Source organism: Lagopus muta, chromosome 7, assembly GCF_023343835.1.
Source record: "Lagopus muta isolate bLagMut1 chromosome 7, bLagMut1 primary, whole genome shotgun sequence".
In the NCBI taxonomy this organism is placed as follows: Eukaryota; Metazoa; Chordata; class Aves; order Galliformes; family Phasianidae; genus Lagopus; species Lagopus muta.
In genome coordinates, this window is record NC_064439.1 from 37,882,903 (window position 1) to 37,901,291 (window position 18,389).

The 18,389-nt window shown below is 42.3% G+C and overlaps 1 protein-coding gene across 2 annotated transcripts in view; it reads right to left on the bottom strand.

Moving 5' to 3' along the window:
* SLC4A7 (solute carrier family 4 member 7) overlaps nucleotides 1-18,389 on the bottom strand; it is a 95,241-nt gene that overhangs the window by 72,584 nt on the left and 4,268 nt on the right. The window contains exon 3 of one of the 2 annotated variants that reach the window (XM_048950703.1): nucleotides 15,913-15,987. In XM_048950703.1, the coding sequence (XP_048806660.1) occupies nucleotides 15,913-15,933 (21 nt within the window). In that variant the 5' untranslated portion in view covers nucleotides 15,934-15,987. Of the gene's footprint in view, nucleotides 1-10,030; nucleotides 10,231-15,912; nucleotides 15,988-18,389 lie in introns of those variants that run through there. The other variant, XM_048950701.1, reaches the window with a different exon arrangement.

Sequence of the window (18,389 nt, forward strand, 5' to 3'; positions counted from 1 at the left end):
ACTTCATTTTACCTACAAATAAATACAAAGCTTGTTAACAGAATTAAATGAGCTCTCAGATAACAACCAAAGAACGCCCAGTTCTCAATCCATACATGTACTCAACACATACATACAGGGCCAGAAAGATGATGAGAGGCCTGAAGAAGCTCCCTTATGAGGAGCCGCTGTGAGACCTGGCACTGCTCAGCCAGAAGAGGAGACAGGGGGGATCTCAGCAGTGCTTATAAATACCCAATTGGATGGGAGTCAAGCAGATGGGGCCAGGCTTTTTGCATCAGTGCCCAATGACAGAACAATGGGCACAGATGGGAACTGAGGAAGTTCTGTGAAAAGTGAGAAAAACTTCTTTAATGTGAAGGTGACAAAGTGGAACAGCCTGCCCAAAAAGGCTGTGGAGTCTCCTCCTCTGGAGATGCTCAAAACCTGCTTGGGAGCTTTCCTATGCAGTACGCTATAGGGAACCAGCTTTAGCAAGGGGGTTGGGCTACATGAACTCCAGGGGTCCCTTCCAACCCTTATGATTCTGTGATTCTACGTACAGTGGAGTCAATGCACTTATCAGAGCACTTTATGCAGTATAACTTGATAGTAGTGATAAGTCAGAATACAGAAGTTTATAGGTACAGCACAGCTCTTCTGGATGAACATTTACAAGTAGGCAATTCTGAGCAAGTATTATTACACCTATAAGATGTGCAAAAATAAAACTTCCAAATGTATGAGCATAAACAGATGTTTATTGCTACACTCCTATACAAACAAGTGAACAAGAATGCCCCAGGTCCGAAATTTCCTTGTCTGACACAACATAAAAACCAAAATATTTCTTATTTGAGGACTGAAATGATTGCAATCCAATTTTATTCCACTGCATCCTGTAGAATCTACAAACAGGAACAACACAGTAATCTAAGATTGTACAAACAGTTGTCCAATGAGCTCGAGTTGTTAAGTGAAACAAGTTATACTTGCAACCAACACAGCAAGAAGGTAATATATCTGAAAAAGACTTCCTTATTTTCTTCTTATTTCTTTCTAGAGAAGGAAGGAGTACCAAAGTTTCAACCTATGACAAATTAGAGCTACAGACACTACAGAGTAGAAGAAAAGAGCAAAATTCTCTTTCCCCTACATGACAGCATTTAACAAGTACCACATTAAATATTACAAGGTAAGGCAAAGAAATGTGTATCAATATAAATACGTGACCTGGAAAAAAATGAAGTTTTATTGGGTTGTCCCTCAATGAGCCAATACAAATATATATATATAAATAATAATAAAAAATATAATATTATATATATATATTCATGAACAGAAATAGATGGTGAAGTTTATTAGTTTAAAAACATTAGCACAGGCACAGATCATCTCCCAGGGTTGAGTTAACAGAGGTAGCTATTAGATGTCAAAGCAGTCCATGAGGCATAGATACCAAGCAGCCTAAAACTCGCTGCATGGCAAAATCCCTACCATAAGCTGGCGCAATCATTCCTCACAGAAAACATTTCTCTTAGAAATCCTAAGAACTCCATCAGGAGAATGTCACTGTCCAGATGCTGCACCACAAGGAACAGCAGGTGCTCCTTCCCAGGGGCTGGTATAGCAGCAGCCTCATCTGTGGGAGATGAAGTAACTGCAGGATGGGATGACACACTGCATACAGTTAAAGATCAACAGCAAGTCCTTGCAGGTCTGCTGCTTGCTGGATGTTGGGCTCTAGGATGTTTTGGAAAGACAGTCAAGGCTTATCCAGCTCTCAAAATACCACCCTTTGCTACTTACCCATGTAGTCATCAGCAATACTTCCAAAAAACTAATCATTATTGTTGAGTGAATCTAGTGTAAATAGTGCACTCCACAGGCAAGGGTGAAAAGGCCCATGTGGCATTCTCAGTCCTTCCAAAGATAAGCAGAAGGCTCAGGTTGGACTGCAAGCATCCACATGGTCAACATCTGATTTCCAGCATGACTTTTATTTCTATGGCCAGCTTCATTTCAGGATCAAAGATCCACCTGCTCAAGTGGGGCAAGAGCATCTTTGCCATCAATCGTATGAATAGAGCTTGGTAGAGAAAGGCTGTCAGATTTCAGTGAAGACATGGAGAATCCTTAACAGAAAAGGCACTCATTCACTTTGTGATGGATGTGGGCCCATCTCAAGTGCTTGCACACCAATGCACACGGTATGGGAAGTAATAGGTTGACTTACAAGTCAGAGCTTCATTGAAATTACAGAGTAACACTGGAACAGCTAGTATAGCTGGAGTGCAACAACAGATGAATGAAGGCTCCTGAGGAAAGCCAGACTGGGAAGGCAATGAACAGGAGACAGAATTCAACTCGCAAGAAGTCGTGAAGGCCTGAAAATGGGACAGCATGCAAGAGAAGGCACTTATGACTGATTTCAAATGTGGAAACAGAGTATGAAAGGTGGAAACTGGTAGAAGGAATACACAGACATACAGCTGTGCAGGGGTAGAATTAAACAAGCCAAAGCAGAGCTGAAACTAGTAGTTGGTATCTGGAAGTTGAAACTAGTGACAGATGTGGAGGGCAGTAAGGGAGGAAACTTTTTTTTTTTTTTTTTTTTTAACTGAAGTTATAGAACAGAAGCAGAAAATAAGTTTGTACAGGAAGGTTTTATGGCCATCAGCATCTGCAATACATTCTTTTCTTACAAATGTAAAAGAGTATCTGAAGATTTGGGGTTTTCAAATGTCAACCGAGTCCGATCAGTTAGCAACAGACATGATTTATTAGCTGCACTCACTCACTCATAACCTTGCGTGGAAGAAAAAAAAATTTTCAAGAAAAAAAATCACATGTGTTCTGGATCTCAACAGTTATACTAAGCTGAAGCACAACAGCCTGAAGGCCTTCACAAGGCAACAGAAATTTTGGTTTGGGAAGTTGTCCCACTCCAGAAACGGAGACCAAATGAGATCCAACTGAAACTTCTCTCAAATACAAGTTTACTTTAACTTCTTCCTGTTCTTTGGTAACAGACATATACCACAAAACAGCCTGTTTACAGATTCTCACATCACATGATAACTCTACTCTGCTAATGAAACAGTTGTAGCATTGAGAAGTAGTACTTTTGTTGAAACAAAATCTCAGCTTTTTGTAGAAGGGCAAAATTTATAACATTACCTTTACCATAACCCAAGTATTTACAACCACTTAACAGTCCTGCTCCTTACCCAAAAACAGATCCAAATCAAGACACAGCAAGCATATGTTTAATAGACATTAGTCATGGAAAATACAAAAGAATCAGCCCAGGATGTAAATGACTAGGAAAAAAATAATCTGTACCTTTCACTTTAGGGAAGCATAGCCTTCCCAAAACACACTGCCCATACACGTGTTCATAGTGCACATATGTTCTCATACTGAAAAATGATGATGGAGAAAAACAATTAAATCATTCAGTCAGATTGTCAGGCAAGCCTCCAGTTCTTCCTGCCTTAAAGCAGATCTTTACAGACACAGATCCCCAGTATTATAGCTATACCAGAGGAAAGTAGCAACAGCAAGTAGAACACATGGTTAAGCAGTAGAATTTCAATACACATCAGATGGTGGAATCATAAAAGACACAGTTCCATAGGTAAATCCCACATCCTCTCTTTAATATCTGTCTGCATGCCTTACCCACAGTAAGCTCCAGTTCATTTGGAGGAAGTACCAGGAATTCTGTTAAAGCAGGGCAATGGCTTGATGTGTGGAAACCTCTACTTTAGACTCTCTTTCACTAATAAAAACCTTCAAGCCTGTTTTGAAGTTTAGAAACATTTTAGTATGGGTCTTAGCCATACTGCCAATAAGACAAGTCTAGATGCCTTTCAGCATAACTACAGCTTATGAAAAACACTAGTACTTGGTACATCATTTGCTGAAAATGCAAATTATCAGTGAGATGGAACAAAAAGCAAGCATAAAATCACCAACACTGAGTTAGAAGAACGTTCAAAATCCCTCACAGTAGGAATTCTGGGAAAAAGAAGACATACCTATAGCTCGCAAAATACCAGTTAATGAGAGAATTTGAAATGAAGATATTAATAAGGCCCTAGTCTTCAAAATTGCATTCATTAAGAACAGCGTTCAGAACAGAAGAGTTGAAAGAGCTGGGGAAACTGAAGGACTAAGTATAAATGCAGGTTAGACACTGGTTACTTCACCAACAGGATCAAAGAATCAAACCCTAAGAAAACCATACGCTTCAGAAAAGTGGTTGCTGAAAGACCATAGGAGGCTTGGCACCAAACACATTTGAAATGTTCCTGCTAAAATGAGACTTGCTAGAACTAATAAGCAAAGGGTTTGTTGTTGTTGTTGTGGGTTTTTTGTTTGTTGGCTTTTTTTTAAAGGTTATAGAGCACTCTGTCACTGCCGAAATGATTAAGACAACTTGTGCCAATATATCCAGATAGGACAACCATTCCACTGGATAGTATTGAGTCAGTTTAGTTAAAGCACTGGAGTAGGAAAAACAAAATCTCAAGTAACAAAAGCAGCCAGGCTGAGAGATACAATAATATGCATCAATATTCTGAAATGTTACTTCAGGTATCACAAGGTATACAAAAGCTATAAGAGCTCTGCTCTTGTTAAAGTGGGTAACTTACAAGGATAAATGTAATGCTCTCAGAGCACAAGCATTCACTCTCTTCTACACACCCATAAAAGAGGAATAGTCTTGCTGTATAATCCTAACACTGCGACTGGAAGAACAAAATATTTGGTCTTACCTGCAATCAAATAATAAAATAACCACAGGCCATACTCCAAATACAAAATGACTGAGGAGACTTAAAAAAAAAAAAACGTTTTTTAATCCTATGTAAATAAGCATGTTGGTATGCAAATAAAATGACTCCATCTAGTGGTTAAAAATACACATTTCCTTTGCCACAGAAACTGCAGCAAATTTTAATTTCCAATGAAACACAAACTTAGAGGGTGCCAAGCACTAACACAAACTCTTGAACAGATAATCCCTTCTAATAACCACTGAGATATGCTGACAAGGTAGATTTGGGATGCTTGCATAATTGACATTTATTGCCAGTAAAAAAAAAAAAAAAAAAAAAAAAAAAGAGAGAGCTCTAAGATGTCAGGATTTAATTCTTTTGTTTTAAATGCAAATGCTGCACTCTTTAAAACCAGTATTTTAATGATTTCACCTCCTGCTAACTGTGAATTGAGAAATATGTATTTCAAAACACCTGTCAAAGAATCAATATTCATCTTTGCATCCAGTCATCTACTGATATAAAGGGTGGTGCACAATTTGTGGTGTATTTCTCAACCTGCTGATTTATAGAACCTTTACTTGAACCTCTTCATTCATTCATATCATCATTTCAGAATATTAACTGGTCAACCACCTTAACTTTAGTAAATAGCGTGGAATGTAAATGTTCCTAAACTTCATCATTTCAGAATATGCTATACCAAACCCAAGACAATGTCTCAATCGCATGGATTTTACACTTACTCTACGCTGCATCTCATCTTGGACAACAAATTAAATCCACAGCAATTAAGCCTAATGAAAGCTCTCAAGTCTGGGGCAGCCATAGGTAACTTTCTAAGAACTCAAAAAGGCTGACAGCACATATTGGTAATAGCAGCTTACAGCATTCCTAATCCAGAAGCAATCACAAGCATTGCCTACAGGCCCACACGGTGCAAGCTGTACACACCTTAACCAAACCTAGAATATCCAGTCAGCACAATACAGAAAAGCAGTCTGTCTATCAAAGTCATAGACACAAGTCAGAAAGGTCATCAGGCCAACGATACTCTTTCTGGCCAGGGTTATTTAGCAGGGACATCACTGCATCAGTGTAACCGTACTGGTTTAAATTGTTGAGAGCATGTGTTCAACCAGATGCCACAGACCCATGGGGGAGGAGAGTTCCCCGCACTGTGCTCAGTTATGCAGCACAGACATGCCCTCAGTTACCCTCATCTAGCCATAAAGAGAAAGCACCATATCCAGCTGTGTTAATATGGAAAAAAAATATGTAAATCTACCAGCATAATATTCTCCAGAGACCTGTCATTTGACTTACCATCACAAAAGCCACATGTCAAATGGGAAGAGTAGTAATTGCACCAAGAGGAAACTTCTGCACCAGCTCATTTGTAAAACAGTCATACAAGACACGTGTAAAGATGTGAAGCAGTCAATCCCATCAAAGTTGGTTTTACTGTACTGATGGTACTCACATTATTATGCATAACGAACCACCTAGGTAAATTAAAACTTTAAACGCTTTTTAAAAGGAACTGTTTCCATTACTACAAAGTTACTGGGCTATCTGAAATGCAGTAACTGCACCAAAGCATGGTTCCAAAGCCACATGCTCCAGTCCAGCTGCCACCAAACACCTGTTTCTCCCCAAAATACATTAATATAAATGTATCTAAGATTTTTCTTGGAAAGAAAATGCAATTTGTATCTTTATTATTAAGCTGCAGAATTGTAGTTCGCAGCCGATTCTGACAGGACTAATTTCCGTCACTTTGTGTATTTTTTTTTATTTTAAGAGGCTCTGATTTTTGTTACCCTATATTACTGTAAGCCTTCAAGGGTTTTATCACAGATGAGAAAAGTTGGAGTACCAAACACTGTCTAGTTGCATTTAAAAAAAGCACTGGGATGAAAGAATGGACAGACTCCACTGCAGTGATTATGCATGTTGGTGAAGTGAGGCTGTATCTCGTAAGTGCTCAAGCAAAGCCTAAAGTAAAAGCCTGAAGCTGCCATTGCAACATGATCACTCTTGATCAGTAACGTCTAAAACCCACTTAATAATACACATATAGGGCTGTTGAGAAGTAAAGGTACAATCATGCAGTCACTTCAGGAACAGCAGAGAAATGTGAAAGCTATCTTCAGTGCTATCTGGCAGACTACATTCTGTCATGTCACCATGTCATGGAAAGCCAGCAAGAAAAGCTTTTTCTCCAACAGGAGCCACTTTCAGTTGTTATCATAATACACAGCAGACTAGTGATCAAAACAGATTTGCTACACCAGGGGAAAAAAAAAAAAAAAGGAAAAAGAACACAACCACAGCACCCATTACTATTACTCAGCCATAATGCACGGTCTACCACTCTTTGCACCACGTATATCATAAAGGGGTCAAAATCAAACACTTGAGCAAAAAAGTTCCCTGTCAAAAAAGTTTACTGTCTAACCTGCCCTTCAGTCCACAAAATCTTCTTGTATACAAATCCTATAGCAGGTTTACCTGTAAAATTCCTACACTGAGTGAAGAACCACCTCCTTTTGTTTGCTCTGAACCTAGCTCCTGTTGGCTTCATTTAACACCACACGCCTCTCTTCCCCCTCCATCTGCTTTCTCCACAGTAACTTTATAGAGCCTTAACATACCATCATCCCGTCTCCAAGTTATCTCTACAAGGCTGACAAGCCCTAGCCTGTTCAGTCAGTTCTCATCTAAGACCTATTTCATATCTTATTGCCCTTCAGTGAATCTTTTCCAGTAACAATAAGGAGAGGGGAGCAGAGCAGCTTACAGTATGTAAGGTATGAAAGAACCATGGATTTATTAATTCGTTATCTTTTTTCTATTGTATTCCCTATTCCTATCAGATATTCTGACCAGCAGTTTCTCTCTTGTCATAGTAACTACAGCAGAAATTTGTTTTGCCTCCACCTCTTGTATACACATTGTCACCATGCCATCTCCTCAAAATATCCTATGAATATGGTGATTCTCATCTTTAGGACTGGACCTGTAATATAAAATAAGCAAGTTAAAAGGTGTTTTACGCTGCTGATGGAAAAAGTCCCATGGGAAGGGTGGGGATTGATTGACAGAGATGCTCCTCCACCCAAGAAACAGCAAAGTTGCTTTTTTATCTAAGAATCTGACTTATCAAAAAGTGGAAAAAGAAAGAAAGGAAAGAAGCTGCTCCCTTGACTGCACTTCTGCATTTCTAAGACCCAGCACTTGATTCACACTTCCTACAGAGTTTCTGTCACCTTTCAGAGATGTTTATTCCTTACAACCTTGCACGTGTAAGCAGTTTCAGCAAGCTCTGCTAGCAGCAGTAAGAGAGGCACAGGATTAGAAAAACTAAGCTGTACTGTCAAAAGCACTCATACTTGGGATTTAGTAGTGTTGTACTAAAGCTTCCAGGTACATACTAGGGACATGGCTTAGCGTGTGTGGTGATGACAGGTTGACAGCTGGACTAGATGATCTTATAGGCTTTTTCCAACTTTAGTGATTCTGTATAAACTTCTCATAACAAATCCTTTGTTGCTACACTATGTAATTGCTAAAAGATCAGTGTACGTCCTGTTCTTTTGCTTAAGCCACGTGCTTCATCAGTCCTCCCTAGAAATTCTTTTTTTTCCTACCTCTTACCAATCTTTCTGTCTTCCTCTCACCACCTTTCTGACCATTTCACTCAGCCTCAGTTGCAGTCGCCTCCCAAATACCCACCCCTCTGCACTCAGACCAGCCCCTGCCTAGCCTCTGCTGATACACAGAAACCATCCTGGACCACTCCTCTGAACACCTCAGTTCCCAAGGTCTACATGAAAAGCAGCTGCAGTAGTACAGCAGCTCATGTGGCTGACCCGAAAGCCCCTCCTTAATTTCTGGTACAACGGAGTCTAAGTGACTCCTGCTGGGCCTGACAAAGATGTGCTGGGGCACATTGACTTTCATGAGGTCGGTAATCCTCTTTTCATTAGGATTCACCTGAGGGTAACTATTAGCATCTATCACAATAGTCTCACGCACTGGAAGCCCTAAGGCTTTGCAATTGGCTCCACACAGCCTCATATCTCCCTACTGGACAGGAATGAGTGTTCTACTGCCAGCTGAGAAGTACCTCCTACAGAGAGGCAAGGTAGCTTTAACACAGTTAATGGCATCAGCTGTTTGCTCTCACTGTGGATTTACTCTAAACAACTGGCCACGAATTTGGAATATGTTATTCTGACAGCAACAACGAGATGATGGAGCAATGGTCTGGAATAGATTTATAGAAGTGTTAAGAACTGTGCAATTATTTTGATTTCTGAAGCCATCACACAAAGCTGATAAGAACGCAGATAAGATGCACACCCTGGACCTCAGCGAGACGGAGTTCTCAGAGCTCCGTTACAACAAAGGAAAGGCACCGAGCACACTGATGTCACAGGAAGGCAGCACTTCATTTGAGTGCCGGTTTTGTCAAACATGACTCAAGTCTCTCCTTGAAGAGCAGTGGGCAGATGAAAACCGGACAGTTCTGTGCACTATTTCTCTGTCCATCACCGCCTTCTTTGTGTCACCAAACACACATCTGTCCTCTTCAGGCACCAAAAAGACGCTGCTGTGCAACACCTTTTTGGAAAGGGCCTCCAAGGAGGATATCAAAGCAAGGAGATTGAGACTCATTAACAAAATCCAGACCTTGAGTCATCTGAAGGGAGGGGAAATTACAACTGGGGAACCACATGTATTTTTCAGTAGCACAGGAAGTAAGGCAACAAATGTCTGCTTCGCCTCGCCACCGGTCCTGGAAGGAAGGAGCCCAAGTCCCGGCGCTCCATCCGCCCCCGCGAGCCCCCCAGGCCCGGGCCCCGCCGGGATGGCGCCCGGCCCGGCCCGGAGCACGCGGAGGGGCACCCCGCCGCCAGGAACACCGGCGGCAGGAGCGAGACACGAGCCCGGCGGGCGCCTCACAAAGGCCGGGGCCGGGCCGCTCGCGGCGGAACAAAGGCTCCTGCCGCCCCGGGAGGGGATGCGGTGCGGAGGGCGCCGCGCACGAGGCCGGCGGGCGGCACACCTGCGGCCCCCGCCCCGCTGCCAGGGGCGTCCCAAACGCCCGGCACCGGCGGCGTCGCTTCCGCCTTCGTCCGTCGAGGGGCGGGAGGCACACAAGGGGTCCCCGCCGCCTCCTCCCATTCCCCGCAGCCCCCGACCCCGCGCGGCCCCGCGGCGGCCCTTTGTGCGCGCCCCCGCTTCCCCCACGTTACCGTGGTGAGCAACGGTCTCATCTGCTCGCCGGCCCGCTCCTCTTCCATCGCGGCCCCGCCGAGCTGGCCGGCAGCGGGTCGAGAAGCGGAAGACGGGCGGGAGCCGGGCGCCGCTGCCTGTCGGCGGAGGTTCGTGGCGTTGCTGCCCTCGGGATGGGGCGGCCGCGACTGCTCCGCCGCGCCGGGGGCCGAGCCCAGGCCGCCTCGCCGCGCCCCCTCCCCCCGCGCGGCCGGCGGCGCCGTCAGCCAATGGCAGGGAGAGCAGCGCCTCGCGCGAAGGCGCCCCCGCCCGCCGCGGCCCCCCGGGGGCTGGCTGCGCTCTGCGGCCCGGGCGAGGCCGGGCGGAGCGGGGCGCGGCGGGGCGAGGGGGCGGCGCGGAGCGGAGCGGCAGACTGCCAGCAGCCGCGTGGCCGCAGCAGTGCCGCCTCGGGGTTGTCCGGCGCGCCTCGGGGCGTTTTGCCGGTAGAGCTGACGTTTTCCATCCCACGTGTTTGCCTCCGGCTGAATCTTTTATTTCTTCTCCTTCTTTTTTTTCTTTTAAATGTAGCCAAGATCATTTAGTCATTTCCAAAAACACTACTGCTTGCCCTTGTCTAAATATTCCAGCAGTCTTTCATTCTGAAGGCTTGATACCGGTGTTAGTGCCGCCATGTGCTTGTGGCTGTCTCTATAGAGACTGACTCTGGTGTAAGTCCATAAAGAAGGGCTGGTTACACTTGCCTCAGAGAGACAACCTCCACGTTGCTGCCGAAGTAAGATTACGCCCTCCTCGAATGCTCTCAGTTCTAAACAGCTGGTGCTGGTGGGACTGAACATACATGGGGGAAGAACCATCCTTTCGTGCTTGCTGTGTTTGTTAACATGTTCACATCATCATGGGCTTCTCCCTGTAACTACAGCTACCACAGCCTTTACAGCAGATGTAAGATAGAGCTTCTTTTCCCACCCTGAAGCCCTGCCCAGCAGGAGGCATCCTCTGTTGGTACAGGACTTTTGGAACTGAGGTGTGAATGGATCTCTACTGCCATAAACACAAGAAGCTGGCACAAGAGGGCTTGTGCACCAAGAGGGCAGAGGTGCTACATAGCCATGGAACAGCGCAGCCCATATACTGCAGCACCTGAGGGATGCTGTAGGCCTAGCACTAATTTGTTACAGCACATGAACTCTGTATGGTGTGGAAATCTCAGGAACAAAACAGGGACTTTCACTGCAGGCCTGGTCCCAGCTTGTCTTCTGAAAGCACTGAAGTCTGAGTGGATTGCTGAGAGGCACGGAGATCACACTGTCATCGGGGGGATGCAGTGTGAAAGACAGCAGGCTGACACTGATGTCTTACGGTCAAGGCAGATCACAGCAAGGGGAAGATCAGCCTGTGTCTCAGACAGTCCCTCTCAGATTGAGCTGAGAGAGCGGCTGGTCTTAGCAGGAGCTTCAGAAACAGCAAATGGACAGAATGCCCACATCAGCAAACACTATGCCAGGCTGGGAGCACTATAAAAGGAGGCCCCACAGGGCCTGCAGATAGAAATGTACTCCTGGCTGTGGAGGCACACCAGGCCCCTGCTGGCCACTAGCGCAAGGCACCGCAGAACCTCAAGGGCCACACGCTTTGGAGGGCAGCCACAGTTGAGCACATGGCCCTGAGCATGAACACCAGCAGCGCTCCTCAGAGGTTCTCAGAAAGGTGCCAGTAGGGATCAGCTTGAGCTGTAACAGCTGACAGCTCCTCTGGATGGCCTGGAAGGAGCAGCAGGCCCATGCTACTGGATGGCACAGGGGAACTCCTGGCATGAGGATGGAACTCCCAGCGCAGACAACTTGGAGGAAGCTTTCAGATGAATGATATGGCGTAGGTCTATACCAGGTCACCATAACCTGTAGTTTGAGAAACATATAATTACCAGCAGCTATACCTGCCCAGTTGTGCAGACAAGATAAATGAAGGCAAACTGTGTAGAGCTGATTAAACAGGCAGCAATCTTAGCACACTCTTCAGTCTTCTCAAGATTGTAGCCTGGTTCATGCCTCAGCTGAGTTTGAACTCAGAGAGTTCAGATAGCAGAAGAGAGAAAAGTAAAGCACTTTGCTCAACCACCACAAAAATACTGACCATGCTGTGAAGTGCCATGACACACCTTCAGTATGTGACTTACTCTGTGACCCATTCTGTCCTTTCCTCTTCCAGTTACAGGTGAGCTGTCAGAGTTCCAGCTCAGACTGTTGAATTGATCCTGCACTAGAAACCCTGGGTATAATGAGGATAAACTGTAACCCCATAAGTAAGCCCTATCACCAATGTCTTGAGAGATAGATCACACATGTCTTTCTTTGGTACAAGCCATCTTCACAAGCACAGAATTACTTGGCTCTTTGAGGGATGAGCCCAGAAGACAGTAATAAAGTAAGGACTTCCATAGTGTGCAGCAAACTTCAGTTTTTGATGTGTCTCCTCAGGGCATAGAAAACAGAGTTTCTGAAAAACTCAGCCAGAGTCAGAAGAATGTTTAGTCCATCAAAAAGGAGTCTACTAGCATGAATGTCAGTTAGGTTTAGGCATTAGAGGATGTTCCTTTTCTCTTGATCTGTTAAGAGGGTTTTTTCCTCTGGTAGAGAACAGGTGCTCTAACACTCTTCTCCATGGCATCACAGTACCCAATTAACAGATCAATTTGCAGAACAAAATAAACCCAGCGTTCGTTCACCATACTTCCTTTGGCACTCAGTACTGAGAACAGCATCTCCAGGTGAACACCCTCTTCAATCATTTCCTGAGCTGAAAAACTTGTTTGCTCACTGCATTCCATCAGGTCACAGTATGTATAACTATAGCAGAAAAGGCCAACCTGTTATCCCCACACCATGCTGCTCCGAGTGAGAAGAAAGTGATGCCTCTGTTCACATGAAGTTGACCAGAACTTGGTAATGCCCCAAACCTCCATTTTCCACAAACAAACAAACAAACAAGAAACAAAACAAGCAAAAAAACAAGAAACAAAACAAAACAAAAAAAACACCACTATTGAAATAGAAACCAGCTTTGTGCACATAAGTGCAACTGTTACTGATACATGGATGATGTCCAAAAGGAGCTGCACAGGGCTATTACGCCACTGGAAGAGAATCCTCAGTATTTTAGTATGACATACCCTGTCCACCAAAGTGTCACAGTGATGCTTTTCCTCCACTCTTCTTCCTCCTTTCCCTCCCACCACCCCCACAAACATTCTTGGACATGCATGGAAGAGGTAGAAGTTGTTGGATAAGCCGGATCTCTGATTAGAAAACCACCTGTCTCCTTAGGGCAGAGCCATCAGCATCAGCTTCACACCTTACACTCCTGATTTTGCATTTCTTGCCAGCCATCGTGCACCTGCAGGGCTCAAAGGAAGTTAGGTGCTGATATAAGCACCTTCCTCCCATTCTGACATTAGCATCCCATTCACTGCCATCACCAGCTGCTCTGGCAAGTATGACCTCTGGAATTTACCACAGACTTCATGAACCGGATGACGAGACCATGTCTGATGGGCCATTACAACAGCTGTGGCCACTGCCAACGCAGGCTCCTTCTCAGGGCTTTTGTCTGTTAGTCAGGGCTGTTTCCACAGGCTAACAAAATATCATTAATGCAACACTGACAATGGTGGGAAGTACCTGTTGCAGGTAATTGCAAGACATTGTTTTGGAAGGAGTAGTGCCCCTTTCTTCTTGATGAAGAAAGAAAATGCTGTAGCAGTCACTGTTCCCTAGTTCCTGCCCCCTCTTTCCATCGAGAAAGGAGAAATCGTTTCCATGGCTAGAACAATGTCTTAGACTGAGGATAATGGGAAATAAGAAGAGAGGTGCTGGAGGGGAAACAAGGGAAGACATCAGCCCTTCTTGTTGGAACATCTGATAGTGGCAGAAAAAAGTACAAATTCAAGAAATGAAACCACTGTGTGAGGAGGAGAGGGATGCAGTATGCAAGCAGCTGATTCCTATAGCTGTACTAAAACAAAAAGCATTGAAAAAGGAGTAACAGAATTCAGACAAAAGGGATAAAGGCAAAGACAGACACAAATACTAGTACAAAGAGTCACAGATGCAGGAGAAATAGCTGGGCAGGATGAGAAGCCTGGCTCCAAGCAAATCACTGCTTTTAAAGATGCTGATCTCTGGGGAACTAGAAGTCTAAAAGCCAAATGTTAAGGAGGAGGCAAGAAAGACACAAAAGTAGGAAGTAACATTTTGGCCAAATGCTGTGAATGAAAAAGAAAAGGGTCTTGGGAGAGAGGAATGCAGCAGAAAAACTGAAGAGTCTCAGGACTGAAAGTTACAAGGAAGATCATTTAAACCAAGATTGACACCTGCCAATGTACTTCCTACATCACAATTTCAAAAATGAAACTTTCTCTTACGTAGTGAACTAAGTTGTGCATTCTTTACATTCCCGGTGCCTGTTTATCTGGTCCAAACTGTGGAAAGGCAAATACACTTGCAAATAAAGGTAGCGGATGTTGCATTTTGAATATCTGTGTCCTAAAGAACTAAACACTCAAAAAAATTATGAGTTCAAGGTGTCTAAAACTGTATATGATATGGATAATTAATTGAAGCTGTCAACGCTCTCATTAAAACTATCCTATGCGTGTCTTGAATGCAGTAAGAGTGGTGTTGTAACTAAACAAAACAAACAAAAACTTAGGCAACTGTGTGAATACCATACCATCTAAGAAGACATATGAACAACAGGATCAAATAAGAACCAATAGCAACCTGCAAAAATGGTGACTAAATATTAATTGTATATTAGTATGGTCAAGGAGCAGAGTTATTCTTGTATCTTTGCTGGAGATTTATTGTTCTACGTGGTTTTTAAATGCTTATGAAGAAATAATCACAGGCCTGAGGAGATTATAATCTAAAGCTCAGGAAAAAAACAGACTAGAGGACAAGTGCAGCGTGTTTGAGGTGCACCATCATAATTACCAAATTCCAAAGATGAGACATAATCAATACCTGTCCTTAAACCATCTCTGTTGTGATGCCCTCAAAAGACATTTCAGTGTAAACAAAACAGTGATGTCACCATTATTACAGTCACTAACTGCAATCAGTACAGGTTTAGATGAGTAGAGTAGATTTGAAAGGCTTACAGCAAGTCAAGACAGGTTTCTTAGGAAATAAAATCACTTCCTCTTCATTTTCTCTCCTCCTTTCTCTTTAAAAGATCAATTATCCTTATGTTTCTTTGTTCTCCCACATAAAGATTTACACATTTTATAACTGTTATGTTTGAGGAGTTGTGCCTTTCAATAACTACTTTAAGTGTAGGGAAATTTGTTTCAGTTTCAGTATATTTTTTTTTAAAAAAAAAAAAAGAACAGAAGAGAAAAGGAAAAAAAAATCTGCTGCTTAATCATTTTCAGGTATGTCACAATACTGAAATCATTACAGAGTTCTGACAATGGGAGTTTTACTTGCTTTGGTGAACAGAAACATTTTAGAATACATGGCCACATAGTATATGAAAGGTCTCCAACAAACTACCAAACATCCTCGCTGTGTGTCCATATTTTTTTTTTATTCCTCTTATTATTAGCTTTTCTCATAAATTATCTGTTGGTAACACAAATAAGGATTTTGTCCATCAACAATAGTACCAAAAAGCTTTACAGAAAGTTTTCAGTTATATTTCTATACATGTGGAAAAAGTATACAACTGATTTTTAACCTAAAAATTATATTTCTTCTCTTATCCTTCTTGTGTACAATATCTAAATATAAGACATTTCAAGCTCTTATACAGAACAGCAGTGAAATACATCACCAGACTTAATAATATGTTTAGTTGTTCCTGGTTTTAGGTGACCAGCTCAGAATCACCATGTCCAGCTTACCAAGAAGGAAGAGGCCTTCATGACATTCCACCTTCATGTTGTTTTGCCCTGCAGCAGCCATCATCTTTGATCTGTCTGTAGGACACAGAGAAGAATGGATGTTTAACTTAAAAGATAGCATTTGCACAGCTTAGGCTAGATGAAGTTTCTAGACGCCGGTAGTATGAAAGTCTAGGGAACCCTTTTGAGACAGGTCTGGGGCAATCTTGAGAAAGAAAGAAATTACTCCTTTTAGGCCAGATCTGGAAGTAGTCCTTAACAATGTTAGCATGTAAATGCCTGCAGTAGGAGAGAACTCTTCCAAGAAGCTCTTTCAAATCCTGTGGTATAACACAATTCACATCTGCATTTTTTGTCTATATAGGTTCACTATGTAATATTTTAACCTCATGTATGCAGGCCTTCAAATCATAAAAAAAATTAGCACCCTTTATTACAGCAGTAGCTACCCTAAGGTTCCAAGTTGAACTTCTAACCTTTTTCATCAGCCAAAGAAGAACATTAAAGGCTAGTCAGCTTTTATATATATGTATATTTGTATATCTTTTTTTTTCCCACATGCACAGAAGAATGATAAAAAATAAATAAAGAAGATATTTATATATCCTAGGTTCCAGGCTGTTGAGGTAAATTGTGCAATATGGGACACTAAATCTTGTTTCCCATAAGGTTCTCTAGATGATCCTGCTCTTCCCACACAATTTCTCTTCCATCACCCCAGGGAGTTTAATCATAGCTGTTGTGATGAAAAGCCAAATTCTAAATGAGTTTGGACACCCTCTGGACTCAGTTTCAAAACGCCCAATTAACTACATGCCAATTATTTAAACACTAAATGTCTTCAGAGTTGTCACTTCTGCCTTACAACATCATATTATGAGCACTTCATCCAAGATTTGGTAAATATACCTTTAAAAACCCATTAGCATCATTATCCTTTCTTTCAATAATCAATGTAAATATAGAAGTTTTTTTTTAACATTTTATCAGTAGATCTATTCTTTACTCAGCATACTATCACTATGTTAATTTTTGTTTCCAGAATACTGTATAACTGGGCTAGAAAAAAATATTAATAGACACTATATTTCTGTAATCACAACCATCCTGAAATATCTTTGCTGTGTACAGAGTTTTCAAACCGTGTTACGGTGTTTGCTTTCTGACCAGCAACTAAGCCAGAATATATATCTAACTTCAGATATTTCTAGATTTGAGGTATTTCAGCTTTTGAGAAGTTGGATACATAAGGATAAGATAATAGCTACACATTGAAGTCACAATCCTTTAATATTTAAATAAACTATCATAGTAAATCAAATTATAAAATATTATCTAATTATAGCTTGAAAATTAAGCATTATACTAAATATTACTGCATCTGTTATAGTTTGCCATTTCCAAGTCATACAGGGGTATACACAGGGATGACACTATCTGTTTCTATTTTCTATCTAAGAGTTGGGAAACATTTATTATAGATGAGGAATTAAGCAAGAGGATCAAAGAGTTAGCAAGATTTCAGTAAGACAGGGAGGCAACTCTTTCACTTCCGTCCTCCCAAGAGAGAACAGATTTGAATGTTGTTTGTTGCAGAGCATAGGAAGGATCGTGAAAAAGGTGTTTGTTGCTGAAGGACGTGACTGATGTAAATGTGTTACATGTCCCACTAGACACAGCTCTGCGATATTTTGGAGGAGGAAGTGGGTGGCCTACTTAGCTTCCTCCTTCACTTAAAGAGATAGACTAGCTGCATTTATTATCATCCCCACTATCTCTGGTTTTCCGGCTCTGATAGAGGAGTGTGGATATAAGGGAACAGTTATTTACAAGGCAAACTCACGTCTCATATTTTGTTTTGTTGTAATTAACCTTAAGATGACACTGTTGCTAATGAGCTGCATGTATTCCCTAGTGCAAATCAGATTAGGATTTACAGACGCTATAACCTCCTCATGAGGGGACAGCTGTCGAAATTCCTCATGTAAATGCTGCTTCTATAAAGTTCAAGACTCTTATCTGAGGTTTCTAAAGAACATAGCAAATATAACAACTTCTTACAACAAGATTTTCAAGTGAAAAGAAAAAGAATTGATGGCAAATTTGACTGTGTTATTCAGGAAATGAAGGGATTACAACACAAATCCAGAGATTACTGTCTGAGCAAAGACAACTCCTCACAGATCGCCAACAGGTAACACAAACAAATTACTACTTTCCAGATTCTTGTGATCTGTTCTTCTATCTTTTTCTTAATGAGAAAAACATTCATCAGATTGTTCAAAAAGGTGGGATGTCTGCAAGAAAGTCTATAGATGTTAGATCACAAGTGTACAATTCCCTGAACCATCATCCAACTCACTGTTCTTCTTGTCACTAAGGCCTCTTCCACATTTCTTCTGTTTTCACTAAGAAAATCACTATGGCACAAATCCCACCATAAGACAACTTTGGACAAAGAAGTTATGCGGGCTAGA